Source organism: Adiantum capillus-veneris, chromosome 3 (assembly GCF_014529385.1).
Source record: "Adiantum capillus-veneris isolate H3 chromosome 3, ASM1452938v2, whole genome shotgun sequence".
Classification (NCBI taxonomy): domain Eukaryota; kingdom Viridiplantae; phylum Streptophyta; class Polypodiopsida; order Polypodiales; family Pteridaceae; genus Adiantum; species Adiantum capillus-veneris.
In genome coordinates this window covers 60500134-60525887 of record NC_140933.1, presented here as the reverse complement: position 1 = coordinate 60525887, position 25754 = coordinate 60500134, and the positions used below count along the sequence as shown (strand labels likewise).

Sequence of the window (25754 nt, the reverse complement as noted above, 5' to 3'; positions counted from 1 at the left end):
GTAGACACCAAGTCTACTAGTGTCTTTGGAATGTTTGTGTTTTTCTCATTATGAAACCCCGTGTGTTGTATATGGGCAAGTCTCAAGTATTGCTCGTGCTCATTCAGCTCTATACATAGTCTTAAGATATTGTCAATACCTTTCTTGAAAAGCTGTCCAGCTAAAACCTAGAGATTTTTTGTCTAATTAATGATCGACGATTGTCTTTTTACTTTTAATGATCCCATGGTGAGAGTAGAAGAATGACTTCTTCGCTCCACCTTGGAACCATTTCATTGTTTAACAGATAAGAATCTGAAAGGTCATCATCAATATGAAGCTTTGCCATGGAGCAAACTCAAAATATGGTCTCCTCTTTGGTGCATTGTACCTTTCTTGATGACCACGATGAAATCAAACTCAAGCAATATGATAAACCATCAAACAATCCTTACCATATCACAAGGTTTGTTTACCAAGGACAATAGTGCTTGGTGGTCGACAAAGAAAACAAACTTGTTCACAAGAAGGTAGTATCTAAACTTTCTAAAGGCATCGATCATCCATAGGCCTTCTCTTTTTGTAGTGGTATAGTTCTTCTTTGCACTGTTTAGTTGCCTTTTGGAGTAACAAATGGAAAAATCCATGTTTAGATCTCCAGGTTGAGCTAATATACATCCTACGACATGGGTTGATGCATCCACATGAACATGGAAGATCTTGTTCCAATCAGAGGTTTGAAAAATTGGAGCAGAGATTAACCCCTCCTTCAATTTTTGAAAAGCCTTCTCGCATTCTTTCGTATACTCAAACTTAGTGATAAGCGCATAAAGATGCTTAGCTATAACATCATACATGTATATGAAACGTCTATAATATCCACGATGGTCCATGAAGGCTTGTACCTCCTTTACTTTGGTTGGCCTTAGAAGTGCAGCAATCACCTGTATTTTGTCTTGATCTTTTTGTGCTCTTGAAGAGGTTTATTACATCTTCAAGTTTAAGAACTGGGTCTTCCTCTTTAAGCATTGTTACGATCTTTCTGAAATCTCTTTCAGACACAGCTTTGAGAAGCACAACAATTTGGTCTTGATTTTCTAATGGGCATTTTATAAACGTTAACTGTGTGCATATACTTTTGAGCCTATTGATGAGAGAGATGATACATCTTCTTCCGGATCCATAAGAAATCCATAAGTTGCATCTTTAATACAATTTTAGAATGCTTGGAAATAGCACCAAAGTGCTTCTCTAAGGAATTTCATGCTTTGTGTGCAATGGTGCAATCATCCAAATAATGCACAAAGTTGTGGTCAAGTGATGTGAGTCACCTTCAACTAGTGGCTTAACAACAGACCATAACTGCTTTTGCATTAAGTAGCCCTTGGTTTTCTCCTACCACATGTAGAAGCCTTGGCCGGTAAATTTGTCAATGTTTTTTTGCCCATTGTGGCGTACCCAGGTCTTACTCTTTGATAAGAGCAGTGTCTAGTCCTCATGAGCACTCAAACTCAAAGGCTTTTACAAATTATTTGTGAAGTCTTTCTCCAATTTCATGGAGCACCTCTTCACAACACTCTCAATATGCTTCAAGATTCAAGATATTTTGATTTGGGGGTTACAAAATTTTAAGACTTTTGTGTAGGGCCAACACAAAGGATAATGTGAGACTTAAAGGGCAAGGCTCGTGGGAATCTCTGCTAAGCCGAGATTTTGCAAGTATGTGAGTAAGATTAAATACCAAAAAAGAAACAAAACCTTTATTTTGTGTGTGGTGATGCACTGCACAGCGCGATGATGATGTCGCAATGGCAGGAGTAGGGTGTTGAAAGGTGGGCAACTTGGAGCCAGATGGGACCCGTGCTGCTTTGAGTAACACTTGTGTATTGAGCTGCAGACGAGGTGAGTCAGAATCGCAAATTGCCTTGCATTTGCATCATCATGGATATATGGGCTGCACAAGGCCCGACAGGCTACCAAGGTGGCACATCATCGTCAAGTTTGGCAGTACATGGCTTGATGGTAGGACCGTAGGAGCTTGATAGGGCTGTAGGGTAGCCGATTATGGAAGTAAGTACAACTGAGCCGATTAACCGAGCAGTAGCTGATTACAAGCACGAGGTGCATCTTGGTATCTTGAATAGCACAAGGCGTCTCTACAAGTCAAAGCGCGAGCAGGAGGTGTAGCATGTGGGACTCGGGACTAGAATCAGCAGGTGGATATAGTGTTGTGTGAAGCTTGCTTGTCGGCCAACCAAATGCAAGGGCTGTCAAGGTTGTTCGAGGGCAGGGTGAGACTTGCGGAGAGAGGCCAAATGTTGGCGGTCCAGGCAGGTGCCGATTGTGAATAGATGTGCACACAATCCTCAACGAGTCGCAATTGTGGTTTACCACCCCTTTGAAATCCACCAAATGGCCTTAGTAGGCTATTGTGTGTGTTGCCTCTTTTTAGTCAAGCCCCCCTTGAAGAAAGATTCTCATGTGGTTGGTGGTTGGAAAGCCTGTAAAGATAACAACTTAGGCTTTTGTTTCCTCAAAAACTCTGAGTATTAAATGATCAAAGTTTCCTACACTGCACCTTGGGGCTTTCCCGACTCCTCTAGTAGCTTCCACCTTAGATTACATTCACAAGCACATGTGCAATATGTGTGTGTGTGTGTGTGTGTGTGTGTGTGTGTGTGTGTGTGTGTGAGAGAGAGAGAGAGAGAGAGAGAGAGAGAGGAGAGACACAATATTGTGTGCTATGGTCAAAGAGATAAGAGAGAACATTTGCAGCAAGAGAGAAAGAGCAAGGGGATGCGAGAGGAGAGATAGAGAGTATGCAAAATGTATGTGCCCTACAGCTCTTGGAGTCAAAGCCTCATGAGTCACATCTCTTGAATAAGGACGTGAAGACAAAAATCGGGACTCATAGAGAACTATAGACATGGTCCCTAGGTGGCATGCCCCCCTCTGCTCCATCCTTGATGTTCAGGATGAGGCTCAAACCACACCACATAGGACAAGATGGGCCCATGCTGCCGTCAATATTTGCTCGGATTTTGGTTCGCTCGGGAAATGTCGCTCGGTGTATAGTAAGACTCAAAACTGAAGTCTATAAGTACCTGTGTGTAGCTTATTTCGCCACGATTCTAATGACTACTTTGGGAGGATTCAAGGGGTTTGTACTGAAGGGAATTCTTTATTGTGTCCCTTTGGAATCCAGATTTGCATTGGATGACCTTGTGCAGCAATCAACTTCTTTGGTACCCAAACCTGATTGTACTTTTCGGTTGGTTGTCGGGGTTTACCAGTTTCCCTTGTTTTGGTGGTTGTAAGCTTGGTGTGCAGAAATTGTGCAACCTCTGCCTTCTTAACCCAAAATTGCTTAGGTTCTTTTTTTGATTGCAGTGGCCGCCGTTTCTTGGTGGGTTTGCCGGATAGATCCGTGAGATTATTCCAGGTGCTTTGCTCTACAGTAGTAACCTCCTTTCTTTTGTTCTTTGAAATCCATTGTTGAGTTGGTGTAGAGAAGGGTTTTTTGCCCTTCACTTCTGAGTCCATCCCCACCCGTTTGTGGTTTGGTTCTGCTGCAAATGGAACCACTTGATTTTCTTGCATATGTTGAATGTTGATTGTATTAGAGCTCCAATCAGTCTTTACGTTTTACTTTCGTTGCCATGGCTAACCAAGCAATAATGAATGATGCATTGACTTATCTTCTACCACATAAAACCTATGCGGATAGAGGTATTGTTTAATTTTCACATGTATCACCATCCATAACAATGCTTTGATTGAGTGCTCTGAATAACTTTGAATGTCCTCTTGTTTTGCTTGAAGTTGTCCCTCAAGTGTCAACTGCTTGTATAGGTTGCAGAAAATAAAATTTCCTTGAGCTCCGGAATCTAGGATTGCCATTACCTCCACTTGATTACCTCCAAGCTTGACTTTTATGGTTGGATCCATTGTATGCGCCTCTTCAAAATCTATCACTTTGATCACATTGATCCGTAGTGGTGGTCCATACTACTACTGTTGTCGTAGAAGCTTCTGTTTTGCCATGCACTCCTTTGCTTCTTCTTGAGCTTCTTTGACTACTGCTGCTTTTCTTGAGATCGTTTTGATTTGTTGAATCATGCTCTGGCCTAGTGGTAGATGATATCTTTTAAGGCAACAACCACTAATCCAATTAGGCATTTCTTCACCATCCAATGTAGCAAGCTTGACGGCTGCACTTGGTGATATATCGGTGATCACCAAGGATCCCATCCCTCTCTTTTTAAGTTTTTTAGCATGTTGTTTCAATGTATAAACCAGGACATAGTCTCCTGTTTTAAACTCTTATAAGCGTACACGCTTTTCTCATTTTGTTGCCTATTCTGAGCATAGATAGAGGCTATGGCCTTCAGGCAAAGCTCATCTAGTTTTTCAAAATCATCGACTCTAGAAGACAATTCATGACCTGTCCATCCGAGTTGTTTAGCTATTCTTAGTGTTGGGATCATGAACTCCAGTGTTGCTATTCTTAGTGTTGGGATCATGAACTCCAGTGGCAAGATCGCGTTAAGGCCAAACACCATGTTGTATGGTGTTGTTCCAATAGAGGTTTTTTTGTTTTTAGGCTACCCTATAAGCCCATAGTGTAGCGTGTAACTGTTGGTCCCAATCTACTCTTGAATCGAATACTATTTTAGTCAAAACCATGCATAGAGTCTTATTTGTAGCTTCAACCTGTTGTCCATTAGCATGTGGATGGTATGGAGAAGAATTTCTATAAACTGCCATGAATTTGTTCAAAAGATTTTCAATAACCTCATTAAGGAAATGTGTTCCACGATCACTAAAATTTTCTATGGGTAGGCCGTATCTAACAAAGATATTTTCGTATAGAAACAGTGGTCCTTGCATTTGTTTTTTGTGTGGCCTTAGCTTCATCCCACTTTGTGAGATAGTCTATAGCCATAATGATATATTGGGTATGAGTTTTGTAAGCGGGGGGTAAAATTGGTCCCACAAAATCTATACCCCACTTAGCAAAATCTCTGGCTCCCATCATTGGTCCTAGAGGCATCTCATCTTAACAGTACTTTGGTACGCTGACACACATCACATCTCTTGATGTATTTGTGAACATCCATGTGTAATGTAGATGAGGAAGAAAAAGGAAACATGATCTTACCTATGGAATACAAAGGAGAAAAGACAATTGCAATATTAGATAGTGGGGCTGGAATTTCCATAGCAACCAAGGGGATGTGGGAAAAATGGGAAAAGCCTGCTCTAAGGAAAACCCAAATGAAACAGCAATTAGCGGATGGATACATGGAGAGACCGATAGGAATATTAGAACAAATCATTGTATCCTCTTGTGGCAATGAGCATACCTTTGCTATAATGAATTTTGACAAGAGCAGCAATTTTGATATCATATTGGGCAGACCATTCATGCATCAGCTCAAAATTGTACAAAAATAGGGCTATGGCTATATCTACTTGAGACACAAAGAGGTCACACAAAAATCAATGTCAAAGATAATAGTTATAGAGATGTCGAGCGAACCCCTAGGGAAGAGTTAAATTCCACAACTAAACACGAAGGGAAGATACCTGGTTGGCTGCAAAGCAAAGTGCATATTTGGATGTACAGAACGGAGTGTGGAAGTCTGAGAAAGGAAGATTGCATGCATTCTTGACCGACCAATAAAGGATAATGTGTATGTACCAGAGCCTTTTGTGGAAGAGATGTTCAAACCATTTGGATGCCAGCAAATACTACAAAAGAACCCGACATGGAGAGAGTTACAGATTGCAGACGCATAGTGGATGAGATCTCCATAAGAGACCTTATCGAGAACTATGAGAAATTATTCCAAGACTCCCAAAACAAACCTTTAAAGAATGACGTGGGGTATGAGTGCTCTAGTAGCTCTAATAAGACATCAAACTCAGGGATCGACTAGCTGTTTTTTACAATTTTCCCAACCAAAATACCATAAAGACAAAGGAGATTCCATGAAAGACACGCAAACAAACAAAGTTGAAGAAGATCAAAACCCATACCTCTCTTAAAAAACAAAATGCAATATTTAAAGCTGGTTGAAGCAATTGATTGCCTTAAATACAAGATCTCGAGAAGGTTCATGAAACCTATCTCAATAAGAAGAGGAAATTTGAAAAAGAGGAGCAAATCAAAATTAGAACCCCCGAACACCTCTGCAAAAGCAACAAAATTGTCAAAAACAGAGCGCAAACAAAGATACAAAGAATTGAAACCAACTTTGAAAGAAGTTTAGACAATGGAGTTGGAGACTAAGGAAGAATCCACCAATGATAGGTTTGATGCACCTTCTCACTACAAATATCCAAGACAGAAAAATTGTAGTTCAAAAGCCAAAATGAGACCCCAAAGAACCTGGAACCTCATACGATAGGCCAGAAAAATCCAAGTGCATAGACCTAGCAGAACCAAGAGAGGATCCAAAGCCGGCATACATTGCCACTAACCTTACGAGGAAAGAAGAAGAGCAGCTATTGATAGCAATGTTCCGACAATATAGAGATGTATTTGCATGGTTGTAAAAGCATCTTAAGAGAATAGATCCAAAAATTTGTCAACTGATGCCAAACCTCGCAGACAACGTTTTATACATACAGTGAGACATTTTTCAAAAAGATTAAGGAAGAGATAGACAAGCTCAACGGTGCAGAGTTTATCTATGAGATTGAACACACTGATTGGGTGTCTCCTATTGTGGTAGTATCCAAGAAAAATAGAAAATTACGAGTCTGTGTGAATCTCAAATAGGTAAATACTGCTACCATCAAAGAGAACTATCCCCTACCAATAACAAATCATGTGATTGAGCGAGTTTCAGGGAAAGAATCTTATAGTTTTCTGGAGGGGTTCTCAGCATACAACCAGTTAACCATCAAACAAGAAGATGAGCATACCCTAACCTATCCACCTTTACCTATCATTTCTCATGATGGATTGTGATTTTGGCACCTTATCCGATTACAATCAGACTTGGTAGGATAGTACCCCTAGGTGTCTTAGACCTCCTCCTAAAGTTTCGTTGCATTTTGAGTCTGTTTGAGTGTAAAAATGACGAGATGACCTAAAGCGGTGAGAAAGGACATAGGAATATTTTTTGATCATAATTGAGTGGTGGTTTGCTTGTTGAGTTGGTGTGTTTGCTTCATAGGTTCACTTCTTGAGATTGACCTCAAAGAGTCTCCGTGCCCCATCCAGGTCACTTACATAAGTATAGACATATTATGTTAGTGCCAGATAGCTTTGCTTGTTGAGTTGGTGTGTTTGCTTGATAGGTTCACTTCTTGAGATTGACAACCTCAAAGAGTCTCTGTGCCCCATCCTAGTCACTTCCCTGAGTATTGACATATTATGTTAGTTCCAGAAAACTATGCTACAAACGTCCGATCGTAGAAACCAACTAACATTAGGACCCTTGATGAGAAATGAACCTTAGATGGTGAGTGATCTAGTGCATATTTAAAGCCTTCTTTTTTGAAGATTTGTCTTTCCATTCCATTTACACCTTAGCAGTGAAGCAACTTAACACGAGGTTTAGTGCTTGATAACTAGAAGTCGGGGACTTGCTAGATCTATTCTCGAGAGGAAAAGAGAGTTGTGAGTGCCAAAAGCATTTCATTCTTTGATTTTTTCTATGCTTTCAGAGTGCTATATTGTTTTCCGTTTTGACTTTATTTTATACAGTTTTTTTTTTCTTCTTAGTTTCATTTTAACACATAGAAGTAAGGTAAGTAGAAACTACAACCATTAAATTTGGACTGAAAAGACTAGGGAAAAAAGGGTGAAAATCATATTTTGGCCGAAAAGACCATAACTCTAAAATTCTAAAAATTTGATGGTAGAGACGTGAAAAGTGATCCAAATTCAAATATTTATTGGTCAAGGGCATTAGCAAACTCTCTAGTAGCAATTTAAAAGTTTTAGCAGATTCTATGGAGGAACATGGATCACGATCCATGTATCTCAAGGACCTTTTTTGCAGGAAACTTGGTAGTGACACTTTGCATCAGTAGGACATTGCTAAGATCAAGTTTGTTTGAAAGAAAAATACTAAAATCACATCAAGATTGACTGATAGGGCAAAAATAGCAAAAACAAAGGTTTCATACACAAAATTGGGCAAATCTTGAGATTTTGAGATCCAAATCCAAAAATAAATGAAAATCTGACATCCATGGAGTGCATAAATAATGCTGACCAAATTTCATGTTTAGATGTGATCTAACATGGATCACGATCCATGTCTCCCTTGACCATCTGGGAGTGAGATTTTATCAGTAGGTAGCTGATACCATTTGGAACGACTTTCCCAAAAGGCGCCATAGCAAAAAACTGAAAGAAGTTGGTCAAAATAGCCAAAAGTAGAAACTAGTCAAAAATCAGAGACACATAAAAAGACTTGCTTTTGATTTACAAAAAGTTGTCCAATTCCAAAAATAAGTGGTGGAGCAGATTATTGACACTACAAGTAATCAGTAGACCAAATTTGGTGTTTAGGTCTAATGGAACATGGATCGCGATCCATGTTTCCCATCAAGATTTTTGGTTGAGATTTGAGCAGTAGCTGAGACATAGACGAACATTTTTTCCAATAGAAGCATTTGCAAAAAAGGTGTAAAAAGTGATCAAAAGAGTCAAGAACAGAACATTGTCAAATTTGTCACAGCAGACTCGAGAATTCACCCTTTGGTTAAGCAAAATTTACTCAAATTTTTAAAAAATTTGATCAACGGGCTACAAACATCATAAGCTATCAAAATTTGGATCACTTTTCTCTAGAAGTGACCAAACATGGATCACGATCCATGACCCCCATTTGAACTTTTGGACAATAACTACACCAGTCTCTAGCAGAGACCATTGTGAACAAATCTTCCCCAAGGAGGTTTGTCAAAAGAGTTCAAAAAACTCATCAAAAGTGTCAAAACAGTTCAAGATAAAAAAAATAGCTAATATAGACATGAGGATTGACTTTTGATTGACCTAATCAAGTCCATACCACACAAAAATCATATAGATAACATATGGGGACCAAGAGCAAGCTATGTGCCAAGTTTCAGTGCATTATGACACAAGGGTACATGGATCGCGATCCATGTCCCCCTATCACAGACTGAGACCAGATTTGCACCATAGCTAGAGCAAGTCATAAGGAGCCTAGTGGTCTTTTCAAAGCTGAATCTAGATATCAAGAACCAAGCCAAAAGCCCAGAACTGTTAAGTACTCAGACAAAGTGCAAGAATTGACCTAATTTCGAATCCAGAGGTCCAAATCCAAAAAAAAATGATGCCATAGCATCTACTAGTCATGCTAATTCTGATGGCACCAAGAAAAGTTAGTTTGGCTTTGCGATCCATGTCCCCGTAGTGACTACTTGACTCGATGTTTCAAGATCAGTAGTGCATATATAGGAAACATATCTACAAGTTTAGTTTTGGAAAGAATTGAGCAAATTTGGGCCAAAAGACATCAAAACATGTGAGACTGAAAACTGCTACAGACCAAGGGTTGGGCATTTGACCTATCAAAACAAGTCCAAATCCAAAAGAAGAAATCAAAGTTAGGGAGTGTTCATCAAAGGCCGTTGATGCTAAGGATGAGACGAAGCTCTCTCTCTCTCTCTCTCTCTCTCTCTCTCTCTCTCTCTCTCTCTCTCTCTCTCTCTCTCTCTCTCTCTCGCTCGAAGCATTAGTTCATGTTAATATACCTTCACGGGATTCTTCTTATTCCTAAGCTTCCAATAACCTTAACAGTACCTGTGTGAGTACATAGTAACCTAAGGTGATTTATGTGAAAAGGTTCTAGACTTTTCAGTTTCAAAAACTAACATTCAAGTGATATCAAATGAGAATTACAAAAATTGTGCTAGCAAGTTTGGCCTCTATTGTATTCATGAAACTCTATATCTATATATATATGTCAATGGTGATGTATGTTATTGATAGACTTCATAGAGAGAAGATACATTTCTCTCCTTTCAATACATTCTATCTCTTATATCCCCCCCCCACACACACACACAATAATTATTGGGTAGTCTACCCCTAAGTTATACACTTTTTAGCTTTTTGAAAACCCCCCTCCCCTGCACTTACGAGAAACAGTAAGTTTGCCATGATTGATGCCCCAGGTAGCACACACCCCAAGATCCTCAATGTAGAGCCAAGCCTCTCAAAATACAACACACCCCCCCACCACACACACACACGCACACACACACACACACACACATACACACATGCACACACACACACTCTTACGTTTAGAAAGGAAATTGTTGGGGGGCCACCCCTAAGTTATATGCTTATCTAGCTTTTTGAAAAAAAAAACCTCCCTTGCACTTGAGTCATACGGTAGGTTTTCCATGCTTAATCCCTCGAGACCAGTAGTTGAAACATTGGTAGAGCATTTCTTTAAGGGATTACAAGGCTCCAATAAAACAAGAGTAGTTAATGTAGAGTTTCATGGAAGCCTATACAATATTGTTGAATCAGCTACAAGGTTAGAGAAAAGGCTAGGATATACCAAGCTTAGTGCCACTACAAAGAACACATCACTTGATGATAGTGATAGCTCAGATAGTGACACATATAGCTTAGTTGAGGATGCAAATTCAGAGGATGAAGCCAAGAAGAGGAGAAGAACAAAAAACTATCCAAGAACAATAAGAGCAAGAAGGACAAGCAAAGAAAGGGAAAAATAAAACTAGGAGCAATTGCTAGAAAAGTTAAAAGCCCAAGTGTAGTACCTTAGTCCCAAAAAGACAAACCTCATTGCTTAATATATGAGAAGGATGGTCACTCAACCTTTCAATGTTGGTGCAATCCAAAGAACATAGCCAACTCCATGATGGGATCTATGCCACCAAGGACATCATCATAGGTAAACAATTCTTACCCACAGAGGACTCCAAGCCATTCAATTAACCACTCAGAAAGTTTTCGAGACCATAGTGGTAGCAAAAGGGTATCATCAACAAAATGTGGTTTTCTTAAGATGCAATTACTTTGTTAGACATGGACACAAGGCTGGTCTAAATTGTGCACTATGGTGCAAACACATGGAAGACAGAGCCATGCTTGTTCAAAGGTTCACCCCTCCACCCAACAATTAGAAAGAAAATCCAAGTAGCTTCAAACCAACAATGTATAGCAATGTAATCATGATTCATCTTTTGCAAGTGTTGTTTTGCAACACCAGTAACATGCACACTTAGAAGATTCATGACATGATTATTGGACCACCGAGTTCTGCACTAGGTGTATAGATTTCAACACAAGGCACAAATTTGATACCTCATAAAGCACATCAATTGCAAGCCAATGAATTTGTGTTGCAAAAGGGAGAGAGAGTTGTGCAGATACATGTAGGGGTGAATACAACAACAGTGCCAAGTGCTTTCCGTCCAAGATAAAGAGATGGCAAGATAGTGAAGTCGAAGTCAAAACTAACAAAAGAGTTTGAAAATAGAGTCAATTTTGGTAGGACCATGGTTGCACAGTTGGTTAGAGAGGTGATTGTAGCCTTGTAGTGAAACACATCTTATATCTCAATACAGAGAAATCTATTGCCAAAGATGTGACTTACTCTGTCACATTGTCAGATTTTCCTAGATATACATGTGAGGATTTTGTAGAAAAGAGAAAATAAATGCCTTGCATATGTGCCTTGTAAGCACCTCTATTATGTGCTCTTACCAATGCCTGGTTTGAAATCTCAAGCTCGTTAGTTTATCCATCAAGCTACTTTGAGGAGGTGCAAAGGTGAATGTGCAGAAGGAATATGTTGCATGGACATGGGGTTATCAAGGAAATAGAAGTGTGCTAGGTAGCTCATCTCGATCTCTTTACATGAGTTGTTTTAAGGTATACCTTTCTATGAGCGTAAGTTGTGCCAAGAAAAAATCTCCTTTTGTGGTGGTTGTACTACCTTACAAAAACATCCTCCCATGTTGTAGGTGATCATGCTACACTATTGATGACATTGCATATTGCTTTTACTAGAATTATGCAAACCCTATCATATGTGCTCAATCCCACATACATTGCTAGGCAAAATACGTTCTCTTTATGGAGGTTACAAAAGAAAATAATTTTGGTTGTTTAAAACTGCTTATGGTTGCTGACAAAGCTGCAACTCTCTTCACCATGACATAAATGTAGCATTGCCCAAAGCTTTTGATTGAACTCTCACAAAGCTACGGCCCCTTTTATTTAAAATTCAAGGGGCTCTATCTAATATCGCCCGGTTTTGCAATTGCTTGGGAGGGATGGCTCGGAGTTGGGGAACCCTCCTTTGAAGCGTAGTATTTTTCTTTTAGGACTAAAGATCCTCTGCCTTGTGAACTCTGGGTCCTTCGGTAGCCACAATTGCCTTGGTTTCAGATTATTGTGCCTTGTGTTAAGAGGCCATAGAAGAGGCATTTTTTGAGATGGTCCTGACCTCTATTTTTATGCCTATTTGTGGAGTTGTTTGGCCTTCATAATATTCTTGTGCCTCCAAAGACTTCTGTGTAGCGAGCCACCTTGTTGAGTTGTTTTCTTGTCTTGACTGGCCACCAAGACTTGGCCCTGGGTGAAGGGTACTTTGGCTGATATATCTGCTTCTTTACTTTTTTCCGCTACCGGTGGATCTCAGGAATCCAGTACCAAGCCATTGGGCTTGCCCATCTCAAATTGGCCATGTTCAGAAATAGATAAGAAACATCGATGGAGGTCCATCCATGGTTGACCAAGGACCACATCAACATGTAAATTCTCTCGACTTGCCATGTGAAATTCAGTTTCCTCAAAATGGAATAAATGCTGCAGTTTGCAATGAAGAAATCTCCAGTTTGCTGGTATTCACTTACATGGGGTCTGTAGATGTGGTTGACAAAGTATCCTCCAAATATGCTGAGAGACTAGATTCTTCTTAGCATTTTTTCCGAGTAAAGCTATGCTTTGTCCGCTAGCTAGACTTTTGCATTTAAGCACAATTTCAACCTGTATGGCTGGTACCAACATTGAGATACTACCTTTCTAACCTTTCTGGCTTAGCGTGTGTGCTGCTTGCTTGCCCCTTGCACCTTGAGTGACGGGCTTTCTGAATTGGCAATTCCACCATTTAGACGTGGCTCACCTCTGTCAGAGTCTTGCGTAATGACACATGCCTTCCAGATGTAAGCATAGCGTTCAAGACGAAAGTAAAGGTAACTGAATTCGGAGAGATACAATCGCTCTGCATCCACTGAAAACAGTCAAGAGCTTCCTGGCCCTGCCCTTGTTTGGCGTATCCTGTAATCAGTGCATTCCAAGAGTCTACATTCCGGACAGGAAGCTCCTCAAGCACTCTTTGTGCTTTCTGTAGAGCACCGCATTTGGCAAACATGTCGACCAAGGCGTTGCCAAGCATGACATCTTTTTTCAACAGCCCTTGACTAACAATATCATCGTGAATTCTTGTGCCCATATCAGCATCTTGTGTAGAGCCACATGCCTTCAAGATGCAGAGATAGGTTATTGCATCTGGAGAGAGGCCCTCGCTTTGCATCCTCTGAAAACAGCTCAGAGCTTCCCGGCCCTGCCCCTGTTGAGCGTATCCCGCGATCAATGCATTCCACGAGACGATGTCCCAGACAGAAAGCTCCTCAAGCACTCTTTGTGCTTTCTGAAGAGCACCACATTTGGCATACATGTCAACCAAGGCATTGCCAAGCACAACATCTTTTTGCAACAGCCCCTGATTAACAATATCATCATGAATTCTTGTGCCCATATCAGCATCTTGCGTAGAGCCACATGCCTTCAAGATGCACGCGTAGGTGATTGCATTTGGAGAGAGGCCCTCGCTTCGCATCCACTGAAAACAGCCCAGAGCTTCATTGCCCTGCTCCTGTTGTGCGTATCCCGCAATCAATGCATTCCATGAGACGACGTCCCAAACAGGAAGCTCCTCAAGCACTCTTTGTGCTTTCTCAAGAGCACCGCATTTGGCATACATGTCAACCAAGGCATTGCCAAGCACAACAGCTTTTTGCAACAGCCCCTGACTAACAATATCATCGTGAATTTTTGTGCCCATATCAGCATCTTGCATAGAGCCACAGGCTTTCAAGATGCATGCGTAGGTGATTGCATCTGGAGAGAGGCCCTCGCTTTGCATCTGCTGAAAACAGTCCAAAGCTTCCCGGCCATGCCCCTGTTGCACATATCCCGCAATTAGTGCATTCCACGAGACAACATTCCGCACATGAAGCTCCTCAAGCACTCTTTGTGCTTTCCGAAGTAAACCACATTTCGCATACATGTCAACCAAGGCAGTGCCAAGCACGACATCTTTCTGCAACAGCCCCTGACTAACAATATCAGCGTGAATTTTTGTGCCCATATCAGCATCTTGCGTAGAGCCACATGCCTTCAAGATGCAAGCATAGGTGATTGCATCTGGAGAGACGCCCTCACTTTGCATCTGCTGGAAACAGCCTAGAGCTTCCTGGCCCTGGCCCTGCTGGGCATATGCTGTGATCAATGCACTCCAAGAGACGACGTCCCGAACAGGAAGCTCGTCAAAGACTTGTTGGGCCCTCACAGGTGCACCGCACTTGGCATACATAGTGACCAACATGTTCCCTAAGTATTCGTTCTTTTCAAGTAACCCACTATCACGAATATCAGCATGGATCCTACTGCCTTGGTACAAATCCTTCTTCTTAACACAGTCTTTAAGTGAGCTCACAAAAGAGAGACACATTGTCTTCCTCTTCATGTTTGCTTGTGTAGCCTTTATTGCTGCTTTCTTGGCGGTGCCCTGTGAACACAAAACCGAGAGAGAGAGAGAGAGAGAGAGAGAGAGAGAGAGAGAGAGAGAGTTTTTGTGTGTGTGTGTGTGTGTGTGTGTAAAATTTACAAAAAAGTGTGTGTACCAAAACAGCGATTCTTACACACCGTTCCATAACGGCGACCCCCATCGCAAGTCTCTTCTTCGGCTCCGAGCTGCGCCGCTACACGTCTCATATGTATTTTCTTGGCAACTCCAGGTACGATGCGTGGGCTGTTTGTCCCTTTTCACTGCAGAGCTTCCATTTGTGCTAAGCCATTGCATGTTCTCCAATCTTCTTTGTCTGTGGTGTTTGTGCTTCCTAAGCTATGGTGAAGCTGGTCATCCTGACAAATTCAAAATCGCGAGGAATGTTAAAAGATGCCCCGTAGAGGGAAACCTGATCGAGGTCTCTCGGGGGAGGTGGGTTTTTGTGTGTTTTTTTTCCTTTTTTTTTTTTTTTTTGTTTGGGGGGGGGGGGGGGGTGGGGGTGGGTGGGGGGCGTCACTAATTGACATCTCCCTAGGGAGGTGGTGGGATCAATGGCCGGTACAATCTGGACCATCCGATCGTCATTTGAACTAGGTGTGAGCTAAGAGTGAACTCAGGAGGTATGTGCACCACACCGAATTTGGTGTGAACTGGACGTGAACAAAGTGTGAACTTGGGAGGGTTTGCACACCACACCAAATTTGGTGTGAACTCAATGTAAACTCAATGTGAACTAGATGTAAACTTGTCCGCGACGTCATGATCTATAAACTTACCACACACATAATCGTGATAGCCTAGTGGCTAGAGTCAAATCTGTGGGAGGTAGAGTAGCGGGTTCAAGCTTCGGATCCGGAAAAGTGGGAATCTTTTGCATTCCCTAAGCAATCCAATAGTCACAATCAACCAGTGATCGTGAGCCATTGATCCCACCTCCCAAAAGGAAGTGTCAATTAGTGAGAGGGGGGGGGGCTTTACCCTTGATAGCAAACAAAAGGGGTAAAGGTTGCGCGAAACTGTGGGAAGGCAAGCCTCGAAAGGCAACCACACAACCAAGGCGTGCGTAAAGACTATCCATAAGCTGTGCAGCCAAGGGATCCATCAACATGGCTTAGCCCAACGTTGTAAGGGTCGTCACTTTCACTTTGAATGAGCGGTGGTTCAAATCTAGGCATTGGAGTTTTGATGGGCAACTTGGAAGGTGCACAAAATGGAATCTTTAAATATGCTCTTGCTACGATAAAACAAAAGGCAAATGCTCTTTGGTTTGGTGGAAACTGGGAGGAGTTATCCTCTCTCTCTCTCTCTCTCTCTCTCTCTCTCTCTCTCTATATATATATATATATATATATATATATAGATAGATATATATATATTCCACAAAGTGAACATGTGTTATTCCACTAAAGTAAAAGTGGACATGTATATTCCATTAGAGTGAACCACTAAAGTAGAATCTTTCTATGTGCTTCATTATGCTCACGCTTTTTTTCAGTCACTATGTGTTGGCACAGCCGTAGCATTGTGGATGACATCAGTGCTTAGGTCACTAGGAGTTGGTGGAGAGGAAATAATATTATTCCACCCGGCTTGTGGGATGAGACGGCTTAGGATGTCAGCGAGAACGTTGCGGGTGCCTTTGATGTGCTCGTACTTGTAGTCCCAATGGGCAAACCAAGAGGTCCATCGGATAAGGCGTTTATCTTCGCTGGCATTTTTCCTAGTAAGAAATCCACGGAAATTGTTGAGATCCATTCGAAGAATGAAAACTCGTCCTAAAAGAAATAGCCTGATTTTTTTGATGTTTAATTTTGCAGCAAAAATATCTCTTTGAGCAGAGGGATAATTTTGTTCTGCTTTCAGGAAGGAACTACTTGCGAATCTGCAGACCATTATTTCTTTGTTGTTAATTTCTTCACAGAGGACTGCTCCCCATGCTTCGAGAGAGGCATCGGTGTAGAGGATAAGTTGTCCATCACCAGGTAGCTTTAATGGGGGTAGTTGATTGTAGATCATCTTAATTAATTCGATGGTTTTTCTCTACGAAACCTCCCATTATTTAGAACTGTTTTTCTGCAAAAGCACCCTAATTTTCTTTGTGAGGGTGGCAAGTGTTATGCCAAGGGTAGGACTATAGGAGGGCACGACCCTGGCCAAGGGCCGATGGATACACATGCGGTACAGAGGCTATATATAGAAGGGCGAAGGGCCTATATATAGGTATGGTTGGGTGGTTATTGGCATGCCTATCTCCCTATGCCCTTTCACTGGTATCAGAGCTCAAGGGGGACAGCTATGGAAGAAGGGGGCCTTGCATGCTTGTGCATCTCTCTCTCTCTCTCTCTCTCTCTCTCTCTCTCTCTCTCTCTCTCTCTCTCTCTCTCTCTCTCTCTCTCTCTCTATCGTTGATGGAGAACTATCGAGAGCGTCTCTTGCTAGGCGGGGAGATTAAGGCCAAGCTCCGCACGTGTGCAGACACTCTTCCTAGGCGGGGAGGCTGAAACAACCACGGCGTGTGCACAGCGGCTTGGCCAAGGAGGGATCTCGTCGACCTTCACCGAATCTCGCATGCCTCGGCTTGTTCGGATCGCGCTGCAGAGGCCAACGTTTTGCGTCTCTGTCTTGTAGGCTTTTTGAGCCCCCTAGAGAGAGCTATGAGCATCTCAGGAACCTCGCCATCGTCGACAGTAGCATAACGGTATTTTTTTTCTTAAAAACCCTATTTCGGTTATTTTTTTTAAATAAAAAGAGGGAAGGGAGCGTGCCCACAGTCGGCAACTCCCCTCTACCTCTTGAAGTACCAAGCATCATAGGCAATGAGATTCCTTCTCCTGTGCTTGGCAAGTTGCCGTTTTGGGGGAGGCCGAAACCACGGCAGCACGTTTTCTGATCGGCGTCCGTAGTACATACTATGATTCAGATTTTTATTTTTTATTTTAATCAAGCATGGCCACTATTTGCACGGTGCATTGATAGTCATGCAGAACTGGAATCTAAGCAAGCGCGACGATAAGGACAACCGTAATCAAGCTAAGCAGTCCATAATATTGATCGTTTTGAGGATCTTCGATGCGCTGATTGAGACACTCGAGCATGGCTCGAGATTTAACACTGATTATTCGTACGGATGTGAAACGCACGCATGACATGCATGCTCGTACATCATGCAAGAGTTGGACAACATGTGGCAAGTGAGTCCTGTGATTCATCAGGTACGTCTAAATTTTCAGTTTATTTGGAAAATATTTCAAAATATGTTGCACAGTTTTATCTTGCAACGGACTTTAGGCAATCCAAGCACAAGCAAGGCTTGTGACAGTTATCTTCAGCATTAAAATTTTGTTGCATATATTATTGGCAAAATGTCAATGATTAATTGCAAAGCTATATCAAGCATGGCTTGGATACACAAAAACCTCGACAACACATGCTTGTCGGCGGTTAAATGGAGTAATGTCAGGCCAAGGGCCAGACAAGACTACTCGGACCTCATGAAGGTCAGCACGGCTTGTACCTCGACTTGATGAACGGTACAAAATTGTTCGGCATGACCGACTCTTTGCAGGACCAACAACACCCTTTTTCCCATGACTAGGGCAATCGCCAGCGGCATGGATGATCGGCATGGCCGACAAATGGTCAGTGTTTCTTGAAATTGATGGCAAGATTTGTCGACAGGAGTACTTAATGCAATCTACAAGTAGACGAGGTCTATTGTAGCTATGAGCTCTCAGGAACTTCATAAGTACCTATGTGAAGCAAGGCTTCAATTTATGCATCTTACATTGAGACTTCCCACATTTGACATATGCTATGAGCATACAAACTTGGGAAAGATATGGCGATATGCATGCAGGATATTTCATTACATGCCACGAAGATGTATATTCTCTCTCGCGCAATAGATATGAGCTACATTTGAGAAAGCTTTTCCTTGACATCTCAAGACAACTGGTTACAGCAAGATGACAGGTTAGACCATATTCAGTTTTGTCTATTTTTTCCATGTTTATACATTTCATTTGGAAAATATTGTCGGTTGTGTAAAGCAAAGTGCTTTGACAATTTCACATGAAGCAAGGATTCTCACGCATGCCATGCTATTGCCTATTGATTTGGTATCAAGGGCATTGGCACGCCAGTTTGGGGGCCTGTTTCGATTAGAAATTTATTCCCATTTAGGTGTGTTGACATCATGTTATGATGCATCACTACCAATGCAGACTGTGCAAGGCACTTATGGTTTCGACTCTCACACTTGAGGCCATCATAGTAGCCAAGGGCTTACAATTTCACATGCAAGGCATGTTGGTCAAGTGGACTCAACTCCACTATCTCATAGATTACGCTTCCGCTATAACACCAGACACTCTGTCAAGGACAAGGAAACCTCTGGATTCTTTCAACATGCTTTTTAAGTTTAAACATGATTTCTTTTTGTTGCTGTCAACGCACAACAACACTAAAAGGAACCTAAATCTAAGACTTAAGACTTAATTCACAGGCAAAGTGCCATATTTAAGTCATTCTTGTACAGTCACACGACCCATACACGGTACATAGTCAAGATTTGACTTGTGTTTCCTATTGCCTCTCTCGATGAGAACGTCATACAGGCAGATTGTTGTATGCTTATAGAATAAGCTGCAACCCAGGCATAAGATGCACACGAGCACATGGATTGGGTACGCACTACATTAGGTTAAGAAACCTTCCTCAACCCGCATGCTCTTTTCGCTCTTTCTTATTTCTCTCAAAGAATAATGAAAACTTTCTAAGAAGATTTTTTGAATATGTTGTTTGGGAGTCAGCATGAGCCAAGGTGCTTTAAATCTCAACTAGAAATAGGGCAAGATGCCATCTACGTTAGTCTTCATCGGTTCGTTAATTGAACACTAATGGCCATAAGGGCTGTGAGCCACACATGCTGGCTAAGAGTCATTGCCAGATCTCGGGTAAGACCCAACCATTCGCATTCCTTGGGTGATTGTTCTTAAGATCGAACAGATCTGTCCGGTAAAGTACACATAGAACACATCGATGTTAATGGACAAGCACAAGTCTTGTCATTAGGAATGTTTAGGGTGTCATTGTTGCAGTACATGTTTTTTGTGCGACGCTCACAGGGGCTATACATAGGAGGGCTAAGGGCCTATATATAGGTATGGTTGGGTGGTTATTGTTGCACTACATGTTTTTGGTGCGATGCTCAAGTTGAGTTTTTTTATAATCTTAAACTCACATTTGCTAATCTATACCATGGAATCTAGAGGCAGCATGGTTGTTCATACGAGCTAGGCATCTCACTTGTGTGGATTTCTTGCTCTCTCTCTAGCACTATGAGTGTCTATGGCATCACGGTTTTGGGTACGACCCAGCAGGTGTTTACTAAATCACCCCATAGGCATTCAGCATCACAGTTTGATCTCTCCCAGTTGTACTTTCAAGAAAAGAAGTCCGCAATCTACCAGGGGGTAGTGGACAACTTCAACTTTTCAAGTTGATTCTCATCATTTTGTACACGGTTGACTATGTTGATTATCATTACCTGCTAGTTGAGCAGTTCCTACAAAGGGTCTTACCAAGGGGTTTGACTAAGTAGATTTTACCCAATGGGCTGGATTGCGAAGGCAACTCCCATGGTTTCCAGTGCAATGTTGTTTGGTTTTCTCACAGGTGGGAGGCATGCTCCTATGCATTTGAATACGGGTAACTGAACTTTTAGTTTAATCCCCTGGGCCATGCCAAGGGTAGGTTGGAACAAGTATTTGGGCCGTAGTGTCCCATGTACATTATGTTGTTATGCACCCACTTGTCGGATTCGATTTGGAACATGTTGTCACATGGGATACAACATGTTCTAGGGACTCAAGGAGTTCGGTTTAGCCAGTGTAGGAGAAAGGCTAATGAGGGTCCCTCTCACTCTCGTCGTAGAGTGTTTGGAGTTATCTCCACACACAAGTACATCTTGTACTTGTAGGATGTCATTTTTTCAGACATCCTTATTTGAGACATATTCCACATGTGGAGAATATGAGTCTTTGGGACAGACACTAGCACCGCTATTTCAATTATGTATCGCGATGATGTCCCTAGGTGATGGTCCCATTTGTTTTCTAGACCATTTTCAGCACGACGTATCAAGAGAAATTTCAATGGCCAGAAATTTTCGGATACTTAGAAAGACTTGTTAAGGTACAAGTGCTGCTAAACAACATTATAGATGGTTATTTTACATATAGAAAGTCTATGAGTTGTTAATGAAAAAGTTTCATTGTTTGTACCTAGAAGTGATCATTGTCTCACCTTCTATTATGGTTCAGACGTTTCAACAAGGCTTGCAAATGATTGCAACTGAAAGTATTTAGTTTCTTTTCAGAACTATTTACATTCCTCTTTAATGTGTGCTAGGCGCATCACATTTGCCATAAGTATTGGCAAGAATGATCATGGATATACAGGTCCGAATCTGTTTTTTGCTAAATGCATGCACACTAGGTGTTATGGGCCCTAGTGTTTAGCAAAAGATGATTTGGAACGGCATGTGTATTCATCCAGTTGTTGCTTATGAAGCATTTTGCACTCTATGTGCAGTATCTCTATGAGATTACTTTTGAGTCTACCAATCACCAACAGAGGTCATGGCTCGGTTTGGGTGCTTGTGGATTTTTCAAGTTAACCATGATGGTACATTGTTGATTCTCAGTCATCTGGGACGACTGTCTATAAACCGTGGGGGAAACACACCTCAGTACTGTCAGTTAGCCAAGGGGATAGGAAAATTATAGTATAATCTTGTGCTAAAGGATATGCAAAGTGCATACATTAGCACCATGCAATCCAATTAATAAGAATTTATTGCTCTACTTGGAGTTTGCTTACCATCAGATAAAGCATTTTTGCGATTAGATTTAGTCTCTTCATGTTTAAATCAGGTTCTCAACCTTGAACACTAGTTATGGTGGGGTTGTTTACTAATGAAATTTGAGAAAAAGTCAAGGACTTATACTTGGCTGATGAGTTATGTCAGCAAGTTACTTTCATGAAAAGTGAAAAGCGGTACTCTTTCAGGTACATCTTTGTTGTGATGACTCATTTAAAGCATGCTCATGTGCATTCTAAATGGACTCTACAGACTAGATTGTTCCAAAAGGACAACAATGTGCAAAATCACGATGTTACTCTTACTGTACCGTGTTTTGATCAAACAAACAACTGGATCCATGACAGATACCACTTTGGAAAACATTAGTGTTCTTATGAAGATCCTACCACTTTTGTTTTCGCGGACGAAAACGCTTCTCCAAGGGGAGGGTAATGTCATGCCAAGGGTAGGACTATAGGGGGGCACGGCCCTGGCCAAGGGCCGATGGATACACATGCGGTACAGGGGCTATGTATAGGAGGGCCAAGGGCCTATATATAGGTATGGTTGAGTGGTTATCAGCATGTCTATCTCCCTATGCCCTTTCAGTAAGGTAAGGGATATTTCAATTGATCCAATTTAAGCATCCAAGAAACTGTTGGAGCTCGGTGATATTTTTCAGCTGATTTGGAGTATTAGCGATTTTGGCTAGTACATGCCCCTGTAACTTTATACATCCATTACAGATGGTAATGCCTAAAATTTCTACTCTTCTTGAGTAAAGCTGCACTTTGAGTAGGATAAGACGAGACCTGTTTTTCTCAGCAACTCATAGAATTCCCTTAGATGTTCTATGTGCTCTTTCATGGTTTTGAAGTATATAAGGATGTCATCTAGATATACCAAACAAAATTTCTTGATAGGGTCACATATCATTTCAACTCTGAGTTGGCATTCTGAAGGGGCATTTGCTAATCCCATGGGCATAGATATCCATTCATACATTCCTTGGGGTACCAAAAAGCTGTTTTGTACCTATCTTTGGGATGCACCTTAAATTGCCAGAATTCGCTTTTAAGATCAAATTTGGAGAAGACTTTTCCTCCATTTATTCTTCTGATCAAGTCTTCCTGAAGAGGGATAGGAAATTTCTTTGGAACTAAGAATTTGTTCAGAGGTTTGTAATTAATTACTAACCTCTTTTTTCCTCTCTTCTGTACACTGTGATTATTGACGTAGAAGGCTCTGCAGGCTCAATTTGAGTTGGAGGGTTGGATTATTCCCTCCTGCAAAAGGTCTTCTATTTCTCGGCGACAAAGCTCATTATTTGAGATTGACATTCCTGGGTGTGACGCTTTGGTTGGGTTAACTTCAGGGATAGTAAGGAGAGTGATCATGTACTTTTCTTCATCCCAGAAAGCTAATGGGTTGTCGGAGGTTCTCTGCATGATTTTATCTTTTACTTCTTCTAGTTGGGTTTTATATTTTGCTTTTTCTTTTTGGAACCATTCTCTAAATTTTCTATCACAGTAATTGATGGAAACTAAATAGCTATTAATAGCATAGGTGGCTCTCTACTTAATTGGAGTAGTATACCTTTTGCCCAAATAAGAGAAATGAAAGCTGGTTTTTGTGAATGTGCTAGGGGCTAGTTTTGACACTAGGTCGAATCCAATTACTAGATCATAGCACATGTTTGAACTGTGTAAAGATAGTCTGATAGGTAATTTGGCATTACCTAGTTCTATCCATGCTAGACATATTCTCTGATTGTTGCCTTGGAGCCGTTACCATATTTTACTTGCCTGACTTCTGCATATTGCTTGATCATTGTTGACGGGAATAAAGTTTTTTTGCAAAGCTTCCTCCTGCACCTGTATCCACTAAAGCATCCAGAGCAGTCAGGACAAGGGTCCTACGGGGCAAGGCCCAACCTAGGGGGTGAGGGACCTAGGCCAAGGGCCTGGATTGGACCAGTGTGGATTGGGGATCCGCTTAGGGCAAGAGCTAGGAGCTAGGCCTATATAAAGGGTGGTAGGGAGGAGGATCTTACGTCTTAGTCCCCTAGGTCTTACAAGAGCAATTGCTTGAAAACCTTTCGGCTTGATTAGTAATCCAACAATAGGGATGGCCACATTATTATCTTTGATGATTTGTGTTTCGTTGGTCATATTCATTTCTATAGACTCCTTTCTTTCCGCTGGAAGAGGCTTGGGTTGCTTGAACAGGGTTATCAACTCTTTAAGATTTTGAATATCTTCTTCAGATAGTTGATTATCTTTTGAAGTTCGCTCAGCTAGTTGTTCTTTTGGTAGCAAGATATCCCATGAAATTGGAGCAGGTGGAGTTGGGGTATTGCGAGAGAATTGAGAAGTCTCACCCCCCCCCCCCCCCCCGAGAAAGGAAAGTGGTTTCTTGTGCAGTTAGATCAACTTCCCATCTAAGGAGAGCCTACTGTTTTTCTAGCAGAAGCTCGTGTTGGCGCAATTCTTGCTCTTTTTGACGAAATTCTTCATAAGAGTGATCCTGTTTATGTCGGGATGTTGATGGAATATCTTGAGGAAAATCAGAAGCTTCTTCATCAGAACAAGAGGAATTGGAGGGTGTTCTTCCTGGCGGCAATTCTTGGAGAGGTCGAGCTTTGACTTTGCTTGAGACCAGATTGCTGATGAAGTTGTGATCAAAGAGAGTCTGACTTGCTTTGATTTGTTTTAGTTTCATTTTAGTGGCCAAACTGGAATGACCATTCATTCTAAAGCTGGTGCTTTAGGTTTGTCAGCTTCACGTGAGCATTTCTGAGCTGCTTCTGGTAAGTAGATGCTTCTTTAGACTTTTGTTGAGAGAAGGTCTTTTTACCTGGTTTTTTAGATTCTAACAAAGAATCTGAATTGCTTGAAGCAGATTCATCTGATTGGAATTGTTGTTTTCCTTTGGAAAACCTTTTCCATTCTTGAGGGTTGAAGGGAGTAGGCATGAAGTCTTCCAGGCTCATGACATTCATTGCAATAGGGAAATCCTGAAAGCTTGAGTTGGATTCATAATTGCTTTCTTCTATCGAAGGCATTTTGCTTTCAAGTTAAGCAATACTAAACTCGAAATCAAAGATATTTGAGGAAGATATCTCATAGTAGCTATATCCATCTTCAAGAATAATATTCTTGAATGTTACTGAGTTTTTCTTCTTTGGACATTCTGAAGCCCAATGACCTTGTTTACCACAAATAAAACATTTATTATCATTCTTTAAAGATGTGGACTTACGTTTTTTGAAAAACCTATGCTTGGGTTTCTTTTTATAATTCTTCTCCTTCTTTCCCTTCTTTGAATGCTTGTAGGAACATTTTTTGTTTTTGTCTGCACATCCAAAATCTCTGGAGTAGTAATTTTGTTTGCAGAATCTCTTCGAAGGTTTGGAGTCCTTCAATTCTTTTTGTGCTTGCTTTTAAATACAGAGTTCCTGTATGACCACCTGTAGAGCTTGGATTATATCTCCAAGAGTTGCTGTTTGGAGATTTAGATTTTGGTTATATAGCTTTTCAATAAGGAGCTTTGTAATGGCTTTTGGTAGTTTATGCACAAATTCTGCTTTGATTTTCCCAGAATGGTATTTTTCTGCTTTGTATATCAGGTTTCTGCAATAAATACAGAAATTCCAGATAGAGGAGAAGTTACAGATCTGAGCCTCATGAAAGGCTTGTAAGGTTAGTGTTGCTTGATCCTCTTGATGTCCAATGAGTTCTTTGTAGATGCTCTCTATCAGTAGTAAGAGAGGTGATGCATTACGAACAGGTCGGAGTTTTTGATCTATGAAGGTAACATTTCCCACACCGTTTTAGGATACCTGTAAAACCATTAATTGCACCTTCTACTGTAGTGTGCTGTCACATTTTCCCAAATAACATTTGTTGATAGATCCAATTATGCATGTATTCTAGAACAAGATGATGTCCTCTTGTTCTAAACTATCAATGTTATAAAAGGTAATGTCACCTACCTTTTATATACCTTGCACAAATTGGGGATGTTTAGGAGCTTGGGCTGCACTTGTTGAGGCTTCATCCATAGGTTCATCTTGTTCCATGTGT

The 25754-nt window shown here is 41.2% G+C and overlaps 1 protein-coding gene across 1 annotated transcript; it reads right to left on the bottom strand.

Annotated features, from left to right (window-relative positions):
* Window positions 1–11689: 11689 nt before the first annotated feature.
* Window positions 11690–15239, bottom strand: LOC147460997 (pentatricopeptide repeat-containing protein At3g09040, mitochondrial-like). The gene has a single exon (XM_086508656.1). It carries the CDS (start codon window positions 14760–14762, stop codon window positions 13122–13124), a length of 1641 nt encoding a protein of 546 aa, XP_086364782.1. The 5' UTR covers window positions 14763–15239; the 3' UTR covers window positions 11690–13121.
* Window positions 15240–25754: the final 10515 nt, after the last annotated feature.

What these genes read in the sequence shown, in the direction of transcription:
- LOC147460997 (XM_086508656.1), bottom strand. Translation starts at nt 14,762, where the DNA reads ATGAAGAGGAAGACAATGTGTCTCTCTTTTGTGAGCTCACTTAAAGAC.